Below are 25,184 nucleotides of genomic sequence, written 5' to 3' on the forward strand. Positions count from 1 at the left end.
GTAAACGAAGCCCCAAATGACAGTGGCTTGAAGAGGGTAAATGCTGATATCTCCCGTGTGAAATAAGTCTGGGTAGGGGATCATAGGTAGGTGTGTCAGCCTCCATGGTCATGAAGACTAGATTTCTTTCTGTTTTCTGCTCCACTGTCCTAACCTTGCTTCCAGTTACAAGGTCTGCCTCCTAGCCCCCCAAAATTGCTGGAGCTCTAGCCATTGTACCAGTATCCCAGGCCACAAGAACAAGGAACTATGGAAAGGCAGAAGGGCAAAAGAGGGTACCTTACTGTTTCTGGCACTCCCTTTAATGAGACATCCCAGAAGGAACACTTAGGCATCTGGGCCGGCCTTAGTTACACGGCCACACTTAGCTGTAAGGGAGGCTGGGAAATGTAGTTTATCAAGAAGTGCCAAATAAGATTGGGGTTTCTGGACCAAGGAAGAAGAGGTGAATGGGCATTGGGTCTCCCTGATGGACAATAAACAAGCAAGCAAATGATCATGATAACTTGAAACTGTGACAAAGGAAGGGGGCTAGGATAGAGAGCAGCAGGAAGAAGCCTCTTGGGGGAGACCTGGGAGCTGAAATAAAGAAACCTGAAACCAACAGCCCTACTTTCCTCCCACCTGCCTGCCCTCATCTCCCACCCCTGTCCTCTCTGGCTCACCTGCTCCAGACACACCAGCCTCCTGGCTGTTTCCATGAGCACCTGCACCCACTCCTACCTCAGGACCTTTGCACTCACTGTCCCTCTGCCTGGGACATTTCCCTGCATATCTGCGTGTCTCTTTGTCAGTTCCTCCAGGTGTTTGCCCAGATTTCCCAGTGAAGCCTGCCTTCACTACCATATTTTAAATTATACTATTTGTGGCTCCTGACCCTCACCTCCATCTGATCCCTGTTATATTTTACCAATTTACTGTGTTGACGGTCACGTGGGCAGGGACTGTCTCATCGATCTTGTTACCACTGTACTGGCACCAAGTAGATGCTCAGTAAAAATTTGTGGAGTGAATGAACAAGATAAACACAGAAACAGATCATCTCAGTCCAGGGCCAGTGGGTACGGTGACTGAGGGAGCAGAAGGCCCCATGAAGGTCTATAGCAGGAGTGTCAGAACTGTCAGATGCGGGAGCCACCAGCCACGTGTGACAGTTGAACGCTTGAAAGGTGGCCCGCATGATGGACAACTGGCTTTTTAAATTTCAATTAATGTAAGTTTCAATCTGAAGGCCAGCAGCCATCAGATTGGACGGCCTAGAAGAAGGGCAGACAGGTGTGAGGGGAGAGCTGGGGTGATGAGGAGTTTGCACAGGCAGAGAACAGAGAAGAGATGTCCCGAGCTCAGGGAACAGCATATGCTGAGGCTCAGAGGCAACAAGCTGCAGGGAGCATTCGGAGAAACGGTGAATGGCCGGGGAGGGGGGGGGGGGAATAGCCAGAGGGGGGGGCAAGAAAGGTGAGAGCAGTGAGGGTCATTCCAAAGGGCCCTGTACACTGGGGCTCCAGCCCGAGAGTGTCTCCCTTCTCTGGGCTTCCTGTGTCAGAGATGGCAAAGGAAGATGTGTGGGGTCACCTAGCAGAAGCTGGGGAGCCTGGGCCCAGCAGCGCTGAGTGTCAGTTTGTTTTCATTCCAAAAATATATATTTATTTATTTTCATACAGACCTTCATATATAAAGGTTTCTATATTATGACTGCCTTGGTTTGAAATGAAATTAATGTACTCCAGGCAAGATAACATTCATTTTTTCCCTTCTGATTTGAAAAGATACTAAAACATTTTGCACATGGCTGAACGCATCAAGCGCCCTAGACACTGGAGTTAGGCAGAGCCTGGGGTGCACCGGCCCTGCCCTCAGGGAGCTCATGGTCAAGTGCGGGCTGCACACAGTGAGCAGGGCGTTTCATGTAGCAGTGGGTGCTGCGGAGAAAACGAGGCAGGGGGAGGACACTTGAGGGGAACTTTGCAGATGAGAAGGACCCTGGGATGCCTGGGAGGAAACTTTCATGCAGGGAAGCCACAGCACGGGCAGATGTTCTGAAGCAGGGTAGGTGCTCAGGGCTGTTGGAGGGAGGCGGGGGTGGAGTGTGACCTCTGGGGCAGGTTCGCTGCTTCGGAGGAGGGTAATTCTCCCAGGCCAGGGGCTGCTGTGAGCCACAGACAGGTGCAGCATCACGCCCAGGGGAAAGGACCTTGTCAACCAGAGTTGGGAACCTGGCTCCCTCCTGACAGACGTAGGATTTTAAGCAGGGCACCAACATGACCTGAGTTTTTGTTTTGAAAGATCCCTCTGACTTCCGTATGGAAAACCAACTGCAAAGGACTGGGGGAGCAGGGTGGGGAAGCAGCGGCCACTTGGACCGCGGCAGTGGCAGCCGGAACGGAGAGAAGGGCACAGAAGAGGGATGTGTTGGGAAAAAAGAGCTCATGGGGCCGGGTAATGATCTGCTTTCTCTTCCCTTTCTTTCTCTGCCCTGCCCAGACTCAGAAGCCTTTCCAGGTCCCCAAGAATCCCCTCCCACTTTCTCGGATCCCCTCTCTCTTCCTCCAGAGATGTGGAACTAGGGAAGGTGAAGGCGAGAGGGCCAGCCTCCTGGGGAAGCGTCAGCCTTTGCACCCCACCTGACGGTTCTCTGCTATCTTTTCTCTCTCCTCCCTGCCTGTCACCCCAAAGTCGAGCTTCGATCCCCACCACCGCTCACAGCCAAGTTACGAACGTCCGTCGTACCTGCCCCCAGGACCTGGGCTTATGCTCCGCCAAAAATCCATCGGTATGTCATAGGGGTTGGAGGATGGGGGCAGATGCATGGAAGCCTGGGGGTGGAGGGGTAACTGTCTGGGGGGAAATCAAGGGGTTGTTCAAATGTCCTTACCTGTTTCCTAAAGTGGCCATAGTTCCATCAAGTGGTACAGAGAGTGCGGGCTCTGGAACTGGCCAAGCTCGGGTTTACTTCCTGACTCCTCGCCCCCCAGCCGTGTGGCCTGGGGCAGGAGGCTTCACTTCTCTGGGCCTTGTCTGCATCTATGCTTTGGGGGCATGGGCACCCTCGGCTGGAGGCAGTGAGCCGAAGTCCCCGCTGCAGGCCCTGCTTCCCTCTCTTATACCTGACCCCATTCCACAGACCTTTGCTGCACACCAGCCCTGTGCCAGGCCTTGCCCTGGACTGCAGGGGTATGTCTGCAAGCAAAACAGTATAGATGCTCCCCCCCCCAGGCCTTACATTCTAGTAGAGAAGACAGAAATGAGATTGAAAAAATAAACAAGAAAAGTATAAGATAGTCTGTTAGCAGTGGCAAGTGCCAAGGAGCAAAAGAACAAAGATTAAAGGGAGCGCAGGAGTGCTGGGCGAGAGGCGGGGAGGTTGGAGCTAGAACTTGGAGGTAAAGGAGGCGAGGTGCGAGCGTGACCAAAGAAACAGTGTTTCAGGCAGGTGGAACAGCCTGTGCAAAGGTCCTGAGGCAGGAGTGGGCCTGCCATGTTTTAGGAATGGCAAGGAGGCCAATGAGACTGGAACTACCAAGTTTGTGTTGGGGAGAAGGTGAGAGGTGAGGGCAGAGAAGGAACAAAGCCTGGATCCTACCAGGCCTCCTGGTGGGCCCCATGAGGACGTGGGCTTTTATTCTGGGTGGGCCGCCCAGCTAACTTAGGTTCTCACAGGCGCCCTCTGGTGGCTGTGTGGGGGAAAGACTGTCTGGGGAGGGGGCCAGGGACCCAAGGGTGCAACAGCCAGAGTCCAGGTGGGAAACCAATGGACCAGGGTGGTGGCCTTGGAGGGGCAAGGAGGGATTGGACTCTGGGTGCATTTGGAAGTAACAGGATTTGCTGATGGACTGGATGTGGGTGATGCCAGGAAGAAAACCTGTCCAGGATGACTCCAGGGTTTAGGGCTTGAACAGCTAGAAGGGCAGAGCTCCTAATTTCCGAGATGAGGGAGGCCGTGGCAGCGGGAGAGCCTATTTGGGGGAGACCAGGAGCTCCGTCCTGGGGCCTGGTGAGGACCAGGAGTCTGGAGTGTAGGAGAGAGGACTGGGCCAGAGGCAGAAATAAACTGGGGGGTCTTCTGCTGAGCCATGAGGGGGGCGCTGGTGGGCAACCTCAAAGGAGGGAGAGTAAATCGGGGGCCAGAGGGGGACAAGTCGGCAGAAGACTCAGATCCTCGGAGTGCCCTGGAGTGGTTTTGCAGGGGGAATCCAGCGTTTCCCAGGCTGTCAAAACCCACAGTGCAGCATTTGTGGGGTCTGCCCGTATCTCCTCATTCCCCTGGTATTCTTCCATAGACGGGCTCCCCCCTTTGAACTGCTCTTCTTACACAGAGCCGGGAGTTCCCTGGTTGGATGAGCTAATGGCATTTCTTTTCTGAAGGCCCAGAAAAGAAATCTGTCCCCACTCAAATTAAAGCTGGCAGTCCCTCCCCAGCTGGAACCATAGTGGCTCTCCCCAAACCAACACCAGCCTAGAGAAAGACGCCCCCTCTGGGCTTGGGAAGGAAGTTCAGCTGCAGCTCAGCCACCTGGGCCCCCTCCGCAGTCTGCCTCGGGGCAGGCACCACCTGTGTGGCCATCTCAGTCTCCAGCTCACTCCAGTTTATCACAGCGGCTGGGCTAGGCCATGTGAATTCTTTGCGTGTACTGGGAGCCGCTGTCATTATTTAATTATCCTGGTTCTCTGGGGTAGAGGAGCAGACCGTGCCCCCCGCCCCCCAAGGCCCGGCTCTGCTCCTCGACCCTCCGCGTCCCCCCAGGGGCTGCTGAAGAGGACAGGCCTTACCTGGCCCCGCCAGCCATGAAGTTCAGCCGCAGTCTGTCTGTGCCTGGCTCGGAGGACATCCCCCCGCCGCCCACCACGTCCCCACCGGAGCCCCCCTACAGCACACCCCCGGCCCCCTCCTCCTCCGGCCGCCTCACCCCCTCCCCCCGGGGAGGCGCCTTCAACCCCGGCTCGGGCGGCCCCCTCCCGGCCTCCTCCCCAGCCTCCTTCGATGGCCCCTCCCCGCCCGACGCGCGCCTCGGGGGGCGGGAGAAGAGCCTGTACCACGGCGGGCCGCTGCCCCCCGCCCACCACCACCCGCCGCACCACCACCACCACCACGCCCCGGCCCCCCAGCCGCACCACCACCACGCCCACCCCCCTCACCCGCCGGAGATGGAGACCGGCGGCTCCCCCGACGACCCCCCGCCCCGCCTGGCTCTGGGGCCGCAGCCCAGCCTGCGCGGCTGGCGGGGCGGCGGGCCCGGCCCCGGCCCGGGAGCCCCGTCCCCGTCCCACCACGGCGGCGGGGCGGGGGGCGGTGGCTCGGCGCAGGGCCCGGCGCTGCGCTACTTCCAGCTGCCCCCGCGGGCCGCCAGCGCCGCCATGTACGTGCCCGCGCGCTCGGGCCGCGGCCGCAAGGGCCCGCTGGTCAAGCAGACCAAGGTGGAGGGCGAGCCCCAGAAGGGCGGCGCCGGCGGCGGCCTCCCGCCCGCGCCCGCGCCCGCGTCCCCGGCCTCCCCGCAGCCGCCGCCCGCCGCGCCCGCCGCGCCCGAGAAGAACTCCATCGCCATCCCGACCATCATCATCAAGGCGCCGTCCACCAGCAGCAGCGGCCGCAGCAGCCAGGGCAGCAGCACCGAGGCCGAGCCCCCCGCCCAGGCCGAGAGCGCGGCGGGCGGCGGGGCCTCGTCGGCCAGCCCCGCGCCGGCCCTGTCGCCCGTGCCGCCCGCCCCGTCGCCCGCGCCCGCGCCCGCCTCGCCCAGCGGCCCCGCCACCCTCGACTTCACCAGCCAGTTCGGGGCCGCCCTGGTGGGGGCGGCCCGCAGGGAGGGAGGCTGGCAGAACGAGGCCCGCCGCAGGTCCACGCTCTTCCTGTCCACCGACGCGGGCGACGACGACGGCGCGGGCGACGGCGGGCTGGGCGCGGGGCTGCCCCCGGGGCCTCGGCTGCGCCACTCCAAGTCCATTGACGAGGGCATGTTCGCCGCCGAGCCGTACCTGCGGCTCGAGGCCGGCGGCGCCGGCGGCTACGCGGGCTACGCGGCGGGCGGCCGCGCCTACGCGGGCAGCGCGGGCGGCAGCAGCGCCTTCACCAGCTTCCTGCCGCCCCGGCCGCTGGTGCACCCGCTGACGGGCAAGGCCCTGGACCCGGCCTCCCCACTCGGCCTGGCCCTGGCGGCGCGTGAGCGGGCGCTGAAGGAGTCCTCGGAGGGCGGCGGGCGGCCCCAGCCCCCTCCCCGGCCCCCGTCGCCCCGCTACGAGGCCCCGCCGCCCGCCCCGCTCCACCACTCGCCGCACGCGCACCACGAGCCCGTGCTGCGCCTGTGGGGGGCCGCGCCCCCGGACCCCGCGCGCCGGGAGCTGGGCTACCGGGCCGGCCTGGGCAGCCAGGAGAAGGCCCTTCCCGCCAGCCCGCCCGCCGCGCGGCGCTCCCTGCTGCACCGCCTGCCCCCCGCCGCCCCCGGGGTCGCGCCGCTGCTGCTGCAGCTGGGCTCCGAGCCCCCGCCCCCCCACCCCGGGCTCAGCAAGGCCTGGAGGTCGGGCGCGGCCGAGGAGCCGGAGCGGCTGCCCCTCCACGTGCGGTTCCTGGAGAACTGCCAGCCGCGGGCCGCCGGGCGGACGCCCTCGGAGGACGGCCCCGGGGTCCCGCCGTCCAGCCCCCGCCGCTCCGTGCCCACCTCGCCCACCTCCCCGCGGGGCAGCGAGGAGAACGGGCTGCCCCTGCTGGTCCTGCCGCCGCCCGCACCCTCGGTGGACGTGGAAGACGGGGAGTTCCTCTTCGTGGAGCCGCTGCCCCCGCCCCTCGAGTTCTCCAACAGCTTCGAGAAGCCCGAGTCGCCCCTCACGCCCGGGCCGCCCCACCCGCTGCCCGACCCGCCCGCCCCCGCCGCCCCCTTGCCCGCCGGGCCGCCCCCGCCCGCCGCCGCCGCCGCCCCCCCGCCCCCCACCCTGGACTCCACCGCGTCCAGCCTGACGTCCTACGACAGCGAGGTGGCCACGCTGACCCAGGGGGCCCCCGCGGCTCCCGGGGACGCCCCTCCGCCCGGCCCGCCCGCCCCCGCCGTCCCGGCCCCCGCCGCCCCCCAGCCCGGCCCCGACGCCCCGGCTGGCACGGACTCCGGCATCGAGGAGGTGGACAGCCGCAGCAGCAGCGACCACCCGCTGGAGACCATCAGCAGCGCCTCCACGCTGAGCAGCCTGTCGGCCGAGGGCGGGGCAGGGGCCGGGGGGCCCAGCGGCCCCGAGCTTCTGGACACCTACGTGGCCTACCTAGATGGCCAGGCCTTTGGGAGCGCTGGGACCCCAGGCCCGCCGTATCCCCCGCAGCTCATGACTCCCTCTAAACTTCGGGGCCGGGCCCTGGGGGGCAGCGGAGGCCTGCGGCCTGGCCCCAGTGGGGGCCTCCGAGACCCGGTCACCCCCACCAGTCCCACCGTGTCCGTGACAGGGGCAGGAACAGATGGGCTGTTGGCCCTGAGTGGCTGTGCCGGGGCCTCAACAGGAGGGCCAGTGACTGCGGAGCCAGAAGTTCCCCCGCTGCCCTTGCCCACAGCCTCCTCCCTGCCTCGGAAGCTGCTGCCCTGGGAGGAGGGCCCTGGGCCACCGCCACCACCCCTGCCCGGGCCCCTGGCCCCACCTCAGGCCTCAGCCTTGGCGACGGTAAAAGCCAGCATCATCAGCGAACTCAGCTCCAAGCTCCAGCAGTTTGGGGGCTCCTCGGCAGCCGGTGGTGCCCTGCCCTGGGCCCGGGGAGGCAGCGGGGGAAGCGGGGACAGCCACCACCACGGGGGAGCCAGCTACGTCCCCGAGAGGACCTCCTCCCTGCAGCGGCAGAGGTGAGCAGGGGCTGGGGGCTGGCAGTGGAGACTGAAGGGACAGATATGTGGGTGCCAGGATCTGCCTCCCCCGTCGCTGTGTGGCTGTAGGGTCCCAGAGAGGCAGAGCAGAGCGGATACAGCAGCCGGGCCCGCTTGCCGAAGCCTCCCCACAAAGTGGCAGGCTTTCACAGCTACTTTAAACTTCCCTCTACCTCGGTAGCTTCCATCACCGTGACAACCATCATCCCATGATGAACCAAAAGCTCCTAACAAAGGAGCTTGGAAGGAAACTGGCGGAGGTCTCTTTCCTTGTTGGGCTTGTCAGTCTTCCTGATGGTCCCTGAGCTCTCCTGGGTTCTTGAACCCTAATGTGGGGTCGGAAGTGGGGCTTCTGGAGAGCGGCCTCCTGGGTTCCTAAATCAGCCCTGTCGTTTCTGGCTGGGTGATCTCAGGCGGAGGTACCCGGGAGGGGGGGAGCACGCCACCCGCCTCGTCAGAAGGCCACTGTTTGAACCCGAGAACAGTGGGTGCGTTCAGGGCGACATGGGCTTTTCCCCCAGGCAGCTGGCCCTGGCCAGCATCGCCACAAATAAAGCTCCAGGCCCCTGGGGAGCTCCTGGTCCCAGGGGAAAGTGGAGTTATGCTCCTGATGCAGACACGTAGATTTTAAAGCCCCCCCGGGGCCATGCTTGGAGTCCTTTCCGGTTCTGCTTTAGGTGGATGTTAGCACGTGGTTTTGTCAGGTCTTCCGAAACCTTAAGGAACTCAGATTATTCTTAAGCGTTCCAGGTAGACGAGGGGATGCTGAGTTTCGCCAACAGGTGCATGGCTCATTGGTTTGTCACCTACTGTGTGCCAGGTGCCCTTCTGGGTGATAGGGACGTCACAGTGGACAAGACAGCTCCTGTTCTAGTGAGGGGCAGGCAGGGAACCAAACCCACATAACCCTCCCGAGGAAGAAATGGGATGGTTGGAGGCGGTCTCCCTGATAACTGGGCAAGTTGAGCAGAGACTGGAGAAGGGGCTGCTGGGGGAAGATCCTGCAGAGGGAGCAGCCAGTGCAAAGGCCCTGAGGTGGGCCCCCATGCTTGAAGGAGCTAAAGGGATGAGGGGAACCTTTTCCTCCCCTTGTTTCTTGTCTTTCATCTCCCTCTCCTCGTCTCTCTCTCTCTCTGTCCCCTGCCCCCTTCCATCTCTCTCCCCTGGATGCTCCCCCTCTTTTTGTCCCTCCCTCCATGTCTCCCCGCCTTCACTCTGCTGTAACTGGCCATAACCGGAAAGGCAGTATAGAATAGTGGTTAAGAGCTCAGACTTTGGTGCCATATAACCGGGCTCTGCCACTTCCTGGCTGTGTGTCCCTAGGCAAGTTACTTAACCTCTCTGTGCTGATGACGCTAATAATAGTAAACTGCATCAGGGCTGTGGTGGGGATTAAACTGAGATGCGGTATGTAAAGCACGTAGAATAATGCCTGGCACATGTCAACATCAGTAAGTGGAGGCTATTATTATTATTATCACTTATTGTCTCTTTTTCTTTCATCTCTCTCTCTCTTTCTGCACTGTCACCCTCTCCCTGTCCTCTCATCTTTCTATCCTTTCATTTCTATCCTCACATCCATCTCTTCCCCTCTCTTCTCCATCTCTCTACCCTGCCACTATGTCTCTCTCCCCATATCTTGACCTTGGCCTGGTTCTCATCCCCACCCCTCGCCTCCCCAAATCCCTCTCCCCTGCCCCCTTGTCACCTTCCAGACTCTCAGACGATTCCCAGTCCTCGCTCCTCTCCAAACCCGTCAGCAGCCTGTTCCAGAACTGGCCCAAACCACCTCTGCCACCACTCCCCACAGGACCTGGGGTCTCCCCTTCAGCCGCTGCAGCCCCGGGGGCCACGTCCCCTTCGGCCTCCTCCTCCTCCACATCCACCCGCCACCTCCAGGGCGTGGAGTTCGAGATGCGGCCACCTCTGCTCCGCCGGGCCCCCAGCCCCTCGCTGCTGCCTGCCTCGGAGCACAAGGTCAGCCCTGCACCCCGACCCTCGTCCCTGCCCATCTTGCCTTCCGGACCCCTCTATCCGGGCCTCTTTGACATCCGCGGCTCCCCCACCGGAGGGGCAGGGGGCTCGGCCGACCCCTTCGCCCCCGTCTTTGTGCCGCCCCACCCGGGGATATCTGGGGGCCTTGGAGGAGCCTTGTCGGGGGCCTCCCGCTCCCTGTCGCCAACCCGCCTGCTTTCGCTGCCCCCGGACAAGCCGTTTGGCGCTAAGCCCCTGGGCTTCTGGACCAAGTTCGACGTGGCCGACTGGCTGGAATGGCTGGGCTTGGCCGAGCACCGCGCCCAGTTCCTGGACCACGAGATCGATGGCTCCCACCTGCCCGCCTTGACCAAGGAGGACTACGTTGATCTGGGGGTGACCAGGGTGGGTCATCGGATGAACATTGACCGTGCACTCAAATTCTTCCTGGAGAGGTGATGGCTGGACTGGACGGACCAGCCCGTCCACAGAACCCTGGGGGCCGCTGGCCTCTGACCCCTGACCGTCATCTCTCCCTGGGCCAGGGACTCTGCGGAGACTGTGCCCTGCCCTGGTCCCCTGAGGCCGGAGGTCACCAGGTGGCCTGCCCCTGGCCGGACATTTGCACCTCACAGGAGGGGGCAGCTGACACAGACTGTGTGTATGTGAGAGGCGGGGAGCGGAGAGGGGATGGAAGGCACTACTGGTGGGGGAGTTGAGAAGGAGGGAAGGGTCGACTCTTGGGGGGGGACAGACAGAGCCATAGAGGGCCAGCCCCGAGCCTGACGGGATGGGGGCAGTCCCCCAAGCCGCAGGGAAAGGGGGTACCCTCAGATTCCACCACCTGCCGCCCCTCAAACAACCCTTCCCACCCTCTCCAGGTCCCTCAGCTCTCCTGTCCTTGCTTCCCCTCTCCCCAGCACACACAGCTGCCCTCCAGCCTCTTGCACGCTCCTTTGCACGCCTGCGCTCTCTCTATCCCTTCCCCTCCCCTCCCAGGGCTGCAATTTTGCACAAATTTGCCCTCTCGCTGTCTTGCACACTCCCGCCTTTGCCACTGGCTCTCGAGGACCTCTCAGCTCTCAAACACACAGTTTGCCTCGCACACATCGCGTTTCTTTTCACACGCCCTCTGACTCTTGCTTACACACTTCTCCCTTGGGCCCCTCCTTTGCCCACCTCACCTCTTGAAATCCCTGGACCCCGGCTGCAGGCACACTCGGAATACGCTTTCCTCCCGGCCCCTCAAACTCCAGGCACACATATTTATTCTCTGGAATACTCTTCTCTTTGTTCGAGCCGTGCACACTCACTGTCTCGTGTGCTGCTCCTGACATACTCTTACGCTTGTACACTTACTACCCTCTTCTTCTGGAACCTTTGAATTCATTCTCTTTGCTCCATCTCTCCCTCTTGCAGTCACACTTCTATGCCTCTCCTCCATCCTTGTCCTTTTGCACTGTCACTTTTTAATCACATCTCTTGCACACTTGCCTCCCAGGAACTGTGTTTCTCTCTCAAACACTCATTCCTTTCCTCTTTGGTGAAAACTCACTCCCTCGCCCCCTCCTTTTCCAAATCTTTTATCCATCTCCATTCTTTACTCTTAATGAAACTTCTTGCACACTCACTCTTATACACACATTCTGCCCAGCACTCTCACTGCTTCCTCGAAGCCTTTTTTCTTTCCCTTACCAATGTGCTTGCACATCTTGGCTGCAGCGTGCCCGCTCTTGTCTTTTGACTTATTCTTCTCAGCTCCCAGAAGACTTTCTCCATCTCCTTGGGAGAACTGCCTGCTCTGGACCACTCTGCCCTTTTGCACACTTGTCTCATCTCCCACACTCTTGGGCAATGCTAGTGTTTCTTTTCCTGGCACACCCCCTCCATTCCCCCCCGCCCTCCCCACGGAACACCTCTTGCAATCATTCTCACTCTTTGGTCTTCCTTTCTTACACTCTTTCTGGCAAGAGAAAACCCTATGCACTCTCGCTTTCTACTTCCACACTTGCTCCTCTCCAGCCTCAAGCCTGCTCTCACATCTTCCCTCTCCCCTCTTCATCCTCCTTCCTGAGCCACCAGTCTATTCATTTTGCACGAAGATGCCCCCACCGTCTAACCTTTCCTCTCTCGAAGAAACCCCTCCCTCTAGCACGGCTCCGCCTCTCCCGCACGCTTCCCCTCCCCTTATTCCTGGGGCTTGGGAATTTTAAGCCACCCCTCCCCCTGGGAAACTCCTCCCCTGCTGTGGGTAAAGGGGGGAGGGCACTGCCCTCAGGTCCCCTATGTGCAGCTGCCAAAGATGGGAGCTCCCCCTCCTTCCCTCAGAGCCCATTCTCCCTCAGCTGCCCCCCCACCCCCGAGGGGGGCGCTCCGTCCACGGGGAAGAGGGGTTTGCAGCCCCCTCCCCTTACCACGTCAGGGATCAGCGGGGTACTTTGTGGGAGGGTCGTGGGAGGAGGGAGGGGGCGGAGGACGCGCTGGGCCCCTACCCGCCGTCTCCCCTGGATCGGACGCCCCCTTCCGCAGGGGGCCTGCGCGGCGCTCGTCTATCAAGGGCTTGTTCATTCTGGATGGGTGCCGCGGGGGTGGGGGAGGGGGTGGGGAGGGGAGGGGGAAATAAAGATGGGGGAGGGGGGAGGGACTGGATGGGGCAATGCGGGGCGGGCAGAGGAGACGCAGCAAAAAGCAGAATAAGAAAATTAGAAATTACAAAAAAAACAAAAAACCCAATCCTAGAACACACAAAGAATCCAGAAAAAAAACCTGAAATAAAAGCCCGAGAATTGTCTTCCAAGGGGGGCGGTTCAGGACGCCTGGGTCTCGCTGAGACAGGGGTGGGCACGCGTGGAAAGGCCCGGCACCCGGGTCGTCCCTCTCTCGGGCTCACTTTATCCCTCCGGGGATGGGGACCCAGGCGTCCGTTGCAGGGACTGGGGGAAGATTAGGGAGGCGGGATTATAATATGGGGGTTCGTCCCTACCCCCCCATCCTCTTCCTCACCCCCCCCCCCCGACTCCTCACCAAGATTTTGCAGAGAGAAATGGCTTTTGTACCAGGTCATTCTTTATAATTAAACTCACAGTATCCACCCCCTCGAGCCGGCCCCGCCTCCTTCCTGGGGAGGCAACGCCCCCTTTCTCCCGGGGTTCGCAGGGGGTGGCCCGAGCTAGCGAGGCGGGGCGCAAGCGCAGCCGAGGCCTGGTCCCGCGCGTCAGTCTTCCTCGGTCGGCTCCGCCCCCAGGGCCTCGAGCATGCGCCGACGGGCCAGGGAGCGGCGCAGATGCAGGCGGTAATCGCCCAGCAGCAGCTCGTCGTGGCGCACGAGAGGGTGCGCGAGCCCGCGGGGCCGAAGCCCCGAGCGCAGCAGGCGAGAGCGAGTCTGGAAGTCCGTGACAGTGATGAGCCACCTGCGGGGGGCGGGACGGAGACGGGAGGGCAGCTGGCTGGGGGTCCCTGTTCGCTGGCCGGCTCGGGTCCTCTAGTCCGTCACCCCGTCCCTTAGCCTCGTCTCCGGCTCTACCCTACACCCAGCCCGTCCCGGGCCCCGACCCTACGTGAGGAATGCTAGTCCCTCCAGCAGCCTGGCCCCGTCCCCTGATTGCGGTCGGTGGAGGCGTCATCTGACGCCGCTGCTCCAGGCCTCGACCCCGCCCGGTCACCCCCGAACCCGGGCCCAATCAGCCCGGCCCCCGCGCCACTCCCGGCTCGCCCCTTCACAGTCACCTTTTAGGCTCCACCCCCTCCCCTCGGTCTGGGGAATTCCCCAGGCCAAACTCCACTTCTCTCTGAGCTCCCTGGCCCCGCCCCCTGGGCTCCAGGCCCCGCCCCTCACCGCCCTCACTCAAGCCCCGCCCCCAGGCCCCGCCCCGCCCCAGGCCCCGCCCCGCTCACCGGTCCCGGCGCCCCGCGGTCCCACAGATGACGTTCATGTTCTCAAAGCGAATGCTGCTCACGCGCCCGCTCTCCATGGCGCCGGGTAGCTCGGCCTCCAGCGCCTCCAGCACCTCCAGGTGGGTAAAGTCCGCCTCGGGCTGGAGGAGTCGGAGGGCGAACCTGAGCTCCTGACCCCCGGGGTCAGGCCGGCCTCGGGAGCCCCCGACCCCAACCAGGAACCGGCCTGAGACCCCGTGCCTCGAGGGCCAGACCACGCGCGCCCCGGGGGCCCGGCGCTCTGGTCGGGCGGGGCGGGGCCTCTTGCTGTCATTCTAGATCATTCGACTAATCAGTCCTCGCCAAGCCCGTTTGCCAAGTTCGGTGGGCAGTTGGTGGTGAAGAGATTCACCAAGTTTGCCAACTTTACCAATCTACCGAAAACTTTTCTAGCAAGCTGCGTGGGAGGGCAGGCTGTTGGCAGCTCTTGAAGATTTCTGCCAAGTTCTAAGTTGTCCCGCTTTTATCTTCGCATTCGCATTTTAAGGGATGTTCAGTTTGTCAGAAGCTAAGGGTCATAGGAGATTTTGACTTCTTGTCAGTCTGTTTAACATTCAGAAGAATAGACTGGTCCGTGACCACATTCTCAGCCACGAGATTACCGGGTCAAAGGCCATCTACAGTCGTCAGAGCATAGCAAATTGCGGTAGGACTAAAATGAAATTGGTCACCTCCGGAAGGGCAAGCTATGGGGCCGGGGGTGTCCCTTTCCCCAAGCCACAAAAAGAGGCATTGGGGTGGGGCTGTCCTCTAAGAATGGGATGAGGTGGCACTGATGAGCTGAGGGAGGGTCTCTGAAACCCACATCTGATACACAGTAGGTGCCCCATTAATGTCAGGTCATCCTTCTCTCTCCCCTGTGAGACCCTAACGGTTGCCTTCTCTGGCTGAGGGCGGGCATGGCCAACGGATTCCCACACAGAATCGGACGAAAACAGGCTTTTTCTTAGCAGTTTTTCTTATATTTGTAAACTTTGTAGTCTTGCATGTTAGTTGGGTTTGCAGGACTCCCTTTGTTCCCAGCCTCCCCCTCTCCCTGACCCTCCACCTCCCCTCTTGGATCGGCAGTGATCAGTTCAAGATGATGGACCCTTTGATCCACAGTCAACTTTCAGCCAACTGTCCTGGCGCGGTAGCCCATAAGCCACAGAGCTTGGATTGAAAGTCTGTCCCTCGCTTCTGAGCCTGGGCCCCTTCCCCCACCCCGCCCAGGGGTCCCAGGGACGCTCACCGAGGTCTCCATGCAGAGGCAAAGGGGCTGGGCGGCAGGCGGCATGGGAAACTTCCGGATGCACGGCAGCTCTCGGTCCAGGGCCTCGTATTCCGCAATGACCTGTCGCAGGTGCTGCTTCCTGAGGAGAGAGCAAGCGGGCAGGGGCTTCCAAGGTCAGGGGTCGCTGGCGGCAGAATTTGGGGGCGTTGAGGTCAGCAGGCCCAGGGGCCACTCACGAGGATTTGGTGGGCCTGCCTAAGTTCCGAGGCTGCGTCTCCTCTGGAGTCACTGGGCCCGCAAGGAGGGCTCCTGGGGATGGAGAGCCCAGTTTCAGCTTCCCTGGACACAGCGACTGCCCCCCCCCCCATGTTTTTAACCGGTCATCGCCAGATACTGTCCAAGCTGCCTCCAGAATAGTGGAAGGAAGAGGAAGTCTCTGCTCCTTTCGGCTTCCTCTTCCTCCCCCCAGCAGCAGTCATGGGTCCAGTACGAACACGGAATTCAGTTTGCATTTTTTTCACTCTCAGGACCAGCCTCCTGGTTAGAACTTGACAGCTCTCAAATCGGGCACCTTCTCAACAACCTCACCCTCTGTTCCCAGCTCTCACCTTTCACAGCCTACTGCCCCCCAAAATCCACACCCATCATAGAGTTGTCCCCGGACCACAGCTACTCAGCCAAAGACAACAGTTTCTGGAGTCTCTGGTGGCCACCTGCCACCAGGTGACAAAGTTCTCACCAACCAGTATTAGCAGGGATGAGGGGTGCAATTTTGAAGTCATTTGCTTAAAAGAACATTCCTTGTGTGGGACTTTCTTTCCTTTTTTTGCCCCTTCTCTTGGACTGGAACATGGATGTAGCACTAACCCAGCTTCTGCCCCCCTGGAAGGTGATGGAGCAAGAACAGGGAAGCACCATGGACCCTGGAATCCTCCAATGGGGCTGAGGTGTCCCATTGGCCCAAACCACCTGCCTCCTGTTACCCAAGAGAGAAATAACTTATCTTCTTTATGCCATAGTGTTTTGGGATCTCTTTGTCATGATAGTTGCAAAAGGAGAAAAGTAACTCCAGACACCTCCACCAGCCCTGATGCTCCCCTATGAGACATAAACCATTTCATGGAACCCCAGCTGCAGGCAAGACTGCTCTGGGACCATGACAGACCAAGATAAAAGCAAGATCACTCCAGAATCATGGCTCAAGGCAGGAAAGCATGAGTATGAACGTCAAAAATGACCAAACATAACCCTTCCTGGCTGTAGTAGTTAGGTTCAGGTGTCAAGTTGGACAGGTGTTGGTGCCTAGTTGTTCTATTGCTGTGGATATAAATCATCAGCATAGTGAAATTCATCTGTGGCTGATTACATCTGCAATGGGCTAAGGGGAGTGCCTTCCACAATGAGTGACATTTTAAGTTAATTAGCTGGAGGCTGAAAAGAGAAACAGCTCGATACAGCTCAGTACAGCTCAGTGCAGGCCAGTACAACTCAGCTCAGAGCCAGCTCAGACCCAGATGTTTGGAGATGCAGAAAGGAAATGTCCTAGAAAAAGCCATTTGAACCCAGAAGCCAGGAGAGAGGACCAGTAGATGTCACCATGTCCTGTCCCATATGACAGAGAAAGCCAGTTGAAAGTGAGCTGCCTTTTTCTCTGAGGAACTGTAAATTTGTAGCTAAATAAATCCCCTTTGCAAAAACCAGTCCATTTCTGGTGTATTGCATTCCAGCAGCATTAGCTAACTAAAACAGATTTTGGTATCAGGAGTGGGGTGCTGCTGAGTTTGCAAATCCCAAATATGTTGGAATGGCTTTTTAAATGGATAAGGGGAGGATTCTAGAAGAATTGTGAGGAGCTTGATAGAGAAAGCTTAGATTGCTTTGAAGAGACTGTTGATAGAAATATGAACTCTAAAGATATTTCCATTGCAGATTGGAAGGAAGGCAATCCTTCTTTTGAAGTGGCAGAATTTGGTGAAATTGAGTCCTGGTGCTGGATAGAAGGGAGAATTTGAATGTGATGACCTGGGACCCTTGGCTGGAGATTTCTGAACTGATTGTTGAGGATGCAGCTTGTGTCTCCTTGCAGCTTATAGTAAAATGTGACAAGAAAAGGATAGGCTGATAACTGAACCTTTGGATGCAAAGAAACCAGAAATTGATAAACTGGATAATTCTGGGCTTCCAGAAAGTGAGACCCCAGAGGATAATGCCCCCCATGAGGATTTACCCAAACATGAAACCAGTCGGCCATTAAAAAAGAAGCCAGGATTGGAGATGGAGTTATCCAGAAAGGATTTGTGGAAGGTCCTATTGTCTGGTGGCTTTGATCCCTGTATGCTACATGCCAAGTGGACACATTTTTTGTGAGATCTGTATAAATGGAACTACTTCCAGTCTGGATTGGAAAGGATAGAAAATAGACAGATAGAAGGAAGAATAGCCTCAGAGGTAGAACCGTGGAAGTCTGAAGTCAAGAAATCTTGGGCCAAGAGAATGGATCCACGTGTGTGTGTGTGTGTGTGTGTGTGTGTGTGTGTGTGTGTGTGTGTGTGTGTATGTGTGTGTAGGTGAGTTTGCCCTGCAGGTGGAGCCCGGGCTTTCCACCTTTATGTTCAGGAAGAGGTTTGGTGCCCTAGGCCTCAGAAAGAGTGGAGTGCATTCCCTGGGGTTTGGGGGGAACTTGGCTGCCACCTCATCAATCTGAGGGGTTTGAGCGTGTGCCTCAGAGATGGTAGAAAATCCAGGTGCCACCAAGATGCTTGAAGAGGGTAGGGCCAAGTAAAAGGTGATCTCCCCAATGTTCCCCAATGCTGCTACCCTCTCCCCAGAGTTTGGAGAGAGCAGGGCTGCTGCTTAGGCCCTTGGGAAGGGTGGGTCTGCTGCTTTCTAAAATCCCAAGGATGAGTGACTCTCAGACTTTGAAATCTAATGGATTTTCCCTGCAGGTTTTCAGAAGTGTTTAGGTCCAGTGACCCCCATCTTCCTTCCAGTTTCCTCTATGGTAGTGGGATCATTTGTCCTAATACTGTTCCTTCTTTGTATATTGGAAGCAGATAATTTACTCTAAGATCACAGGTCCACAGGCAGAGGAGAATTTTGCCTTAAAACAGACCATGCCTGTCACTGACTTTGATGAGATGTTGTACTGTTTTTGAATTGGTATTGCATTTGTATTGTTATTGAAGTGATTTAAGTGCTTTGTAATATTGTGAGGAAAATGAATGTATTCTGTATATGGAAAGATTTAGTGCATTGTATGCAGGACAGATGAACACCGCTAGGCAAAAAAATGGCAAATGCCACTGTTTGCCAGTTTTCCTGCTGTCAGCACTCACCCTCTACCGAGCTGAACGCTACCAACCATTTTAACAGCTAGCTCACAAAATTCAACAGTCAGCTCTTGGGAGCAGTACAAATGGCTCGGCTGCATGAGTGCTGCTGGGGGCTTTGACTTAAGGATGTTGTGCTGGTTTGAAAATATTATGTACCCCCCCAAAATATGTTTTACTCTTGATCCACTCTTGTGGGAGTGGATCCTAATCCAACATGTAGGTTGGAATCTTTTTATTAGATTATCTCCACAGAGATGTGACACGCCCAGTTGTGGGTGTGGCCTTTTGATTAGAGGGCGATGTGGCCCCGCCCATTCCAGGTAGGTCTTGTTTGGTTTACTGGACTCCTTTAGAAGAGGGAACATTTTGGAGAGAGTCAGAGCTGACGGAAATGATAAAAGCTTCAGAGCCAACAGGGAGTGCCGATGTAGATGCTTAGAGGACAGAAACTTCAGAGAACAAAGACATGGTATGTTTGGAGCTGCTTGGAGCCCAGCAGACGTCACCATGAGATGTGAAGCAAGCCAGAACCTGAAGAGAGCCAAGGGCAGCCAAGAGATGAAAGCCAGCCCCAGAGAAGTAAAGTGAGGAACCCCCACAGGAACAGAGGCTGAAAGCAGCAGAGCCCAGGAGCAAGGGCCCAGCAGATGCCAGTCCATGATGTCCCAGCTGACAGCTTTTCCTGACCCACCAGCCTTTCCTGAGTGGAGGTAACCTCTTGTTGGTGCCTTAATTTGGACACATTCACTTCCTTAGAACTTGTAATGTATCAATTTCCCCTTTTTAAATGCCATACCAATTCTGGTATATCGCATTCTGGAATCTAATTAACTAACACAGGGATCGACAGAGCTTAGTTTGTACCGTAATTAAGATCCCCTCTGAGCCCTGTTCCTCGCCCTTCCACCGGTATCCCAAGGGCGACCGGTAAATCCCAGCCTCCTCTGCTTACAAGCCCTGAGAAGCTTCCCTTTGGCTCTAGGCTAAGGTCCCAGCTGTGGTTAAGTGACCTGCCTAAGGTCACACAGCCCAAAGTGACAGAGCCAGGATGAAAACACAGGCATCTGGCTCCAGAGTACCCTGTCCCCAGTCTCCCGGTGTGCCCGGGATGGGCCACAGCCTCCTCACTCCTCCCTCTCCAGTCACCCCAGCCAGGGAAGCATCCTGAAATGTAGATCTGGCAGATGGCCCCATTCCTTAAAACACTCCCAGGACTTCTCATAGTCCTCTGGACAAAGAAAGTCCAGAGCTCTCCCTGCCACCCACAAGCACCTCCAGCAGCAGAGCACTGCTGATTTCCTAAGCCCCGTTGGGCACCACGGTGCTCCTCACTTCCAGAAACACTGCCCTGCTGTGCCTCCTACACCCCAAGCTCCTTCCTGCCACAGGACCTTTGCACATACTGAAACTCTGCCTGCCACTCTCTTCCCCTCCCCTTAGCTATTCAGGTCTCCCTGACTGCACACCTACAAGTTAGCTACTATAAATTCATAGCGCTGTGTGTTTGCCCTCATCATGGCTGTAATTGCACATTTTGTCTCATGATTCTTTTGTTACAATCTCTCTTCTCTACATCTTGTCTCCTGCTCCGCCCCCACCAGCATCTAGTAAAGCCAGGCACGTAATTGGTTCATAAGTATTCAGTGAACAGTGACAGAAAGGACAGAACTATGAAATGCAACATGTGGACCTTATTTGGGTCCTAATTCAAACAAATTGACTGTAAAGAAAAGTACATATTTTGGACAACTGGGGGAATTTAAATATGTACTGGATATGAGAATAAATGCTAATTTTTTTAGGTGTAATGATGACATGGTAGGTGTGTTTTTCGAAATCTTTCACAATTAGAGATGCATACTGAATATTTATAGGTGAAATGGCATTATGTCTGGGGTTTTCTGTAAAACAAATTTACCTTATAGAATGTCCCTTCAGAAGTGTGCTGGGGTGTGTGTGTGTGTGTGTATGTGTGCCTAGATGAAACAAGAGTAACAAAATACTGATAATTTTTGAAGTTAAATAGAGGGTTGTAGGTTTTCCTTATTATCATTCTCTCTATTTTTGTATTTGTTTGAGATATTTCCATGATTAAAAGTTCTTTAAGTTTCTATCCTGTGCTGGTCTGAATCTGTGGTAGACCCCAGATAAGCCATGCCTTTTAATCCTCATTCAGTATTGCTGGGTGGGAGCATTTTGATTGTTCCCATGGAGATGTGACCCACCCAGTTGTGGGTGGTAGCTTTTGATTAGATGATTTCCATGGAGGTGTGTCTCCACCCACTGAAGGTGGAGTTGCTTGCTGGAATCCTTTAGAAGAGGAAACATTTTGGAGAGAGTCTCTTTTGGTAGAGCCACGAGAAAACCATGTTCGCCATGTGCCCTTCCAGCTGAGAGAGAAACCCTGAACTTCATCGGCCTTCTTGAATCAAGGTATCTTTCCCTGGATGCCTGTGATTGGACATTTCTATAGACGTGTTTAATTGGGACATTTTCTCGGCCTTAGAACTGTAAACTGGCAACTTATTAAATTCCCTTTTTAAAAAGCCATTCCGTTTCTGGTATATTGCATTCTGGCAGCTAGCAAACTAGAGCATATCCCAAATAACTTTGTTTGTTTGTTTTTGATGCTTATTGTTTGTTTTGGCATAGGCAGTCTCCAGGAATCAAACCTGGGTCTCCGGAATGGCAGATGAGAATTCTGCCACTGAGCCACCATTGTATCACCTTATGCCAAATAACTTTGAAGTGAAAATGATATGTCCTGGAAAAGTGCATTAAATTACTCAAAAAGTGACTCTTGCAATGTCAAAGACACATTTAGACGTGAATTAAATGGTTTCTCATGAAAATAGGACATTAGAAAAAAAGAAATATGTCTACATGACAACAGCAATTTTTAATATATTAAATGTGTACATGTAACTAACTTAATAAATGTATTAATTTAAAAACAGGTATTCATTCACTATTTGAGGAAATGCAATGATACCGTACTTGAGCAGGCATCTCCAAGGGCTCCCGTGCTCCTTGGAGGATGTTGGGGGGTCAAGAGTTGAAGGACAGCTGGCCCTGCCCTCAAGGAGCTCTCAGTCTGGTGTGGAGAGGGGATGTCATTATAAAATGTAGGTGTCACGAGGTGGAGAGGAAGCCCATCCTGGGAGCAATCAGGGAAGGCTCCCCATAGGAGGTGATGTCTAAAGGATAAGGAGGAATTTGCCAAATAAAGAGGTGGCAAGGAAAAGGATGTTTCATGCAGAGGGGCTGGCATGAGGAAAGGTTTTGAAGCAAAGGAGAACAAGATCAGCTGCAGCAACTTTCTAGAATTCTCTTCAGCCCCAAGCCTTAAGAAACACTTATTGCCATTGTAGGTTATTATTTATGAGATGATGCATTTCATGTCTGCCCTTCCTGCAGAAGAAAAGTCTGGGTCATTTAATCCATTAGGTACCACAGGCAAAGTGCTCAGGGCTCACGAGCTTCCTAATGGCCTATATCTAAGTCACAACCTGATCATCTAAAAAGATTATTGTTCCAAAATGCTTCAAGCAAAATGGCAAAATTGAAATTAGCAAATGTTGATTAAAAGGTCTGTAGAATTGGCCAACTGGTCAACTCAATTCCCCTGAACCATCCACATTTTCCTTTTTCCATTTGAGGAGTGTCCTTCCTTCCCCATATGACTCACCCATCTCCAGCTCTCTGGAGAGTATCTCACCCAGTCTAAACCAATGTCTCCCAACCCTCACGGTTCATCAGAACCACTAGGCAATTTTTCAAAACGTACAGTCCCAGAGATTCTGGTTTAATTGGGTCTAGGGCAGGACCAAGTATAGGTATGGTTTTTTTGTTGGTTTGTTTTTGTTTTTAAAGAAAACCCTCCCACCTGACGTGATGCTAGGATAAGGGCTACTGGTTGAAATAATCAGGATAATCTCATTCCTTGTGCTGGGGATTGAGATCAGGGTGGAAGTGTGACTGAGTGCTGGCCAAGGAGATGTGAGAAGTCACCTGGGGACTCTAAAGGTGACAGTCTCTGATGCAATGCCTGGAACCCTGGCAACTGTCTTGTGACCATGAAGTAAACAAGTTGATGAGTAAAGGTGACATATCGCAGTCCCCAAACCGGGTCCTCAGTGACATCGTTGAGTTTCTGACTCTGTTCCACCTCTGGGTTCCTTTTTGAGTGACAGAATGAATTTTCTATTCTTTAGGTCACACAAAGTGCTGTCTTCCGTTACCTGCAGCTGAATGCATCCTTTCTGAGACATTACTCAATAAGTGTTGAATTGAGTGCAGGGATGAAGGAACAACATTACGGCAGGAGGTGCAAGTAGAGAGTCTTGAACACCAGCTGGAAGTTGTCTGGGGGGGTAAGACCACACATGGCCTCCAGAGCCAAGCTGAGCGGCCTGGAGCTCTACCCTAGGGGTGCTGAGCAGGGTCAGCACCTTTCTCTGGGTGTGAGAAAGATCCCTGTGGAACTGGGAGGGATGGAGTGGAAGGGAAACAGGAGGCCAGGGAGGAGGAGGGAGAGGACCCATGCAGAAGAGGATGAGATGTGAGTTGGGGATGTGGGGGCAGAGAGGAGTGGGGAGGTGTGGAGAGAGTCACAGGGCTGAGAACTGGAGGGTTGTGGGATGAAATGGTGGTGGTGGCGGCGGCAGGCAACACCTGGGGTTGGCGATGGGGTCATTCAAAGATAGGAACCTGGTAGGAGAAGCGGCTTTGGGGGGGAAGATGGTGAGGTCAGTGTGGGAAACAAGGAAAGTGGGGCAGACTAGGGGACGAGAGCCTCAGGAGACTTGTCAGGGCCCCGGAGGCTCATGGGAGGCATAATTCTGAGTCCAGGGTTTGGCCGGGAAACTGGGGAGGCTCTTAGGAAATAGGGTGTGGGACCCCAGCAATCTGGCAACTATGAATGTCTACAAATCAGGGGTGGCTCTCTTCAGAGGGCCAGTGACTCAATGCCCCACTGCAGGGGCTACCACGTGATCCCTGGAGAAAACCCTCTTCCCCACCCCACCCCAAAAAAGCCCAGGCCCACTCAATACCTGCCTCCCTGTGCAGGCTGGGATTGCCCATGGTGGGGGAGCACAGGGGCTCCACCTCGTGCTGCATCCTGGGAAGGCGGGTGGGGGGTGTCTCAGGAGGGTGGGGGGAGGGGCTCTGACTGGGCCACCCGCCCCAGCTGCTTCTCCCTGCTGCTGCTGTCTCCTCCTTGTTTTGGGGGCCCGGTGACAAAAGGATGGCAGAACCGGAAGACTGGGACCACAGAGAGATCCTGGTCCCCCTAACCTCAGAGAGCCCCTGGGCGCCCCAAGCCCTTCCTTCCCATGTCCCCACGTCTTCCCTCAGCTCGCCCTGTCTCCCCGAGTCCCTCTTCCGGCTTCTTTCTCCCCACCGCTGGGCCTCATCGTCTCCCCATCTCACTTTCACTCTTTTCCCCCGTTCCTCTGCCCTCCTCTCTCCCTCACTCTCCCCACACCTCTCTCCCCCTGTGTCTCCTCTTCTCTCTCCCCAGCTCCCCTCCCCTCTTTCCCGCGATTTCTCTGCCCGCTTCCTCCCCATTTCTCGGCCTCTCCCTGGCTCCCAGGTCAGCCTCTCCATCAGGGGCCTCAACACCTCCCTGGCCCCCCCCTCCCCCCCGCCCTCCCGCGCCTCCTGTTTTTCTGCCTCTCTCTAACCCCACCTTCCTGCCTCCCTCCTCATGTCCCCACTCTCACGCCTGCCTCCTCGGCCCCCTCAGGCCCCCCCCCCCCCGCCCTCCCCTTTCTGTATCCACTTGCCCTCCGCTTATCCCTGTCTCGGGCGGGAATGGGTAGAAACAGGCGAGAGTCAAACAGAAACAGGGCTCTGCTTGAGGGGTGGGTGGGCAGGGGTCTGGTTGCCATGGTACCCTCAGAGGGGGGGAGGGGCTGGAGGTGGGGCCTCTGGGTCTGTGGGGGGAGGGGCTGGGGGCTCCTGGGCCCAGAGCACAGAAGGAATGAAGGGGTCTAGGCACACGGGTGTGTGGGTGTGCGGCGCTGGCAGCAGGAGCCGTGGGAAAGAAGCTGGGCTCCAGTCATTCTGTCCTCCCCCCCCCCCCCCCCCCGACTCCCCCAGTCTCTGTCGCTGTCCTCTCCCTTTATCTCCACTTCCAGGTCTCTGTCATGACTTGCTATTGTTCGGCTAAGCATCAATTCCCTGCTTTCTAGAGAGCAGCACATTGATTTCCTCAGTGATTTGTTCAAAGACGACACTAGGCTGCAGTCAACTCATGACCTTTTGCTGGACCTGTGAGAAAAGAGTATCCTTCTCTTTCCAGGGTGGCTAAGCTGGCCAAACGCGGTTCTGGCGCTGCGGGGGGTCATCATATCACCACGTGGAGAGAGAATCTGCCAAGACTAAGCAAGGAAAGCAGAGTTTAAAGGTGCAGACGGTTAGATTCCTGGTGATGAGCGGGGCTCCTAGATCCAACTATGCCTGAAGTCCTCATTCACCTACTACATCCTCTCTTTTGCTTAAGTGAATTTGATTTGATTTTCTGTCACTGGCAATTGAAAGAGCCCAGACTCAAGTAGTCTCACTCAATTCCTCTGTGGCCCAAACTCTTTTCTGTGTTTTCATGCCTCTCTTTCTTTCCCATCTGCTATCCACCGCCATTTCCACTTGCCAGTTCCATCCCTACAGGAGGTGGGGGCGTCTTTGATTCCCACAACCACAAGCACCACCACCCCCAGCCCATAGCCCCCAAGCTCTGTCTTGTCTTCCTCCTGACTCTCTCTATCTTTCTTCTCTTTGCATCTACACTGACCTCCTCATCTATCCTGCCTGGACCCTCACCCCAGCCTGTGTCCCTCATTCTCTTCCCCACAGCTTTCCAGAGGGGGCTCTCTGCATCCAGCACTACCCCTGTCCCCT

General features: G+C 56.8%; 2 protein-coding genes across 3 annotated transcripts in view; one reads left to right on the forward strand and one right to left on the reverse strand.

The window, feature by feature from the left end:
- Nucleotides 1-10,469, forward strand: part of SHANK1 (SH3 and multiple ankyrin repeat domains 1) — a 38,986-nt gene extending 28,517 nt beyond the window's left edge. Inside the window, exons 21-23 of the mRNA XM_077130911.1 lie at nt 2,677-2,773; nt 4,745-7,808; nt 9,545-10,469. Coding sequence (XP_076987026.1) covers nt 2,677-2,773; nt 4,745-7,808; nt 9,545-10,262 — 3,879 coding nt within the window. The 3' untranslated portion in view covers nt 10,263-10,469. The remainder of the gene's footprint in view (nt 1-2,676; nt 2,774-4,744; nt 7,809-9,544) is intronic.
- A 2,385-nt stretch (nt 10,470-12,854) lies between these two features.
- Nucleotides 12,855-24,156, reverse strand: C16H19orf81 (chromosome 16 C19orf81 homolog). 2 transcript variants are annotated; one of them, XM_077131070.1, is made up of 7 exons: nt 24,071-24,152; nt 23,336-23,403; nt 22,523-22,646; nt 15,186-15,258; nt 14,968-15,088; nt 13,698-13,837; nt 12,855-13,213 (listed from the first exon to the last, which is right to left on the reverse strand). In XM_077131070.1, exons 3-7 carry the CDS (start codon nt 22,536-22,538, stop codon nt 13,018-13,020), a joined length of 546 nt encoding a protein of 181 aa, XP_076987185.1. In that variant the 5' UTR covers nt 22,539-22,646; nt 23,336-23,403; nt 24,071-24,152; the 3' UTR covers nt 12,855-13,017. The 2 variants fall into 2 exon arrangements, with proteins under 2 accessions (XP_076987185.1, XP_076987184.1); XM_077131069.1 differs by lacking the exon at nt 22,523-22,646 and having other exon boundaries at nt 24,071-24,156.
- Between the last annotated feature and the right edge of the window lie 1,028 nt (nt 24,157-25,184).

This window comes from Tamandua tetradactyla, chromosome 16 (assembly GCF_023851605.1).
Source record: "Tamandua tetradactyla isolate mTamTet1 chromosome 16, mTamTet1.pri, whole genome shotgun sequence".
In the NCBI taxonomy this organism is placed as follows: domain Eukaryota; kingdom Metazoa; phylum Chordata; class Mammalia; order Pilosa; family Myrmecophagidae; genus Tamandua; species Tamandua tetradactyla.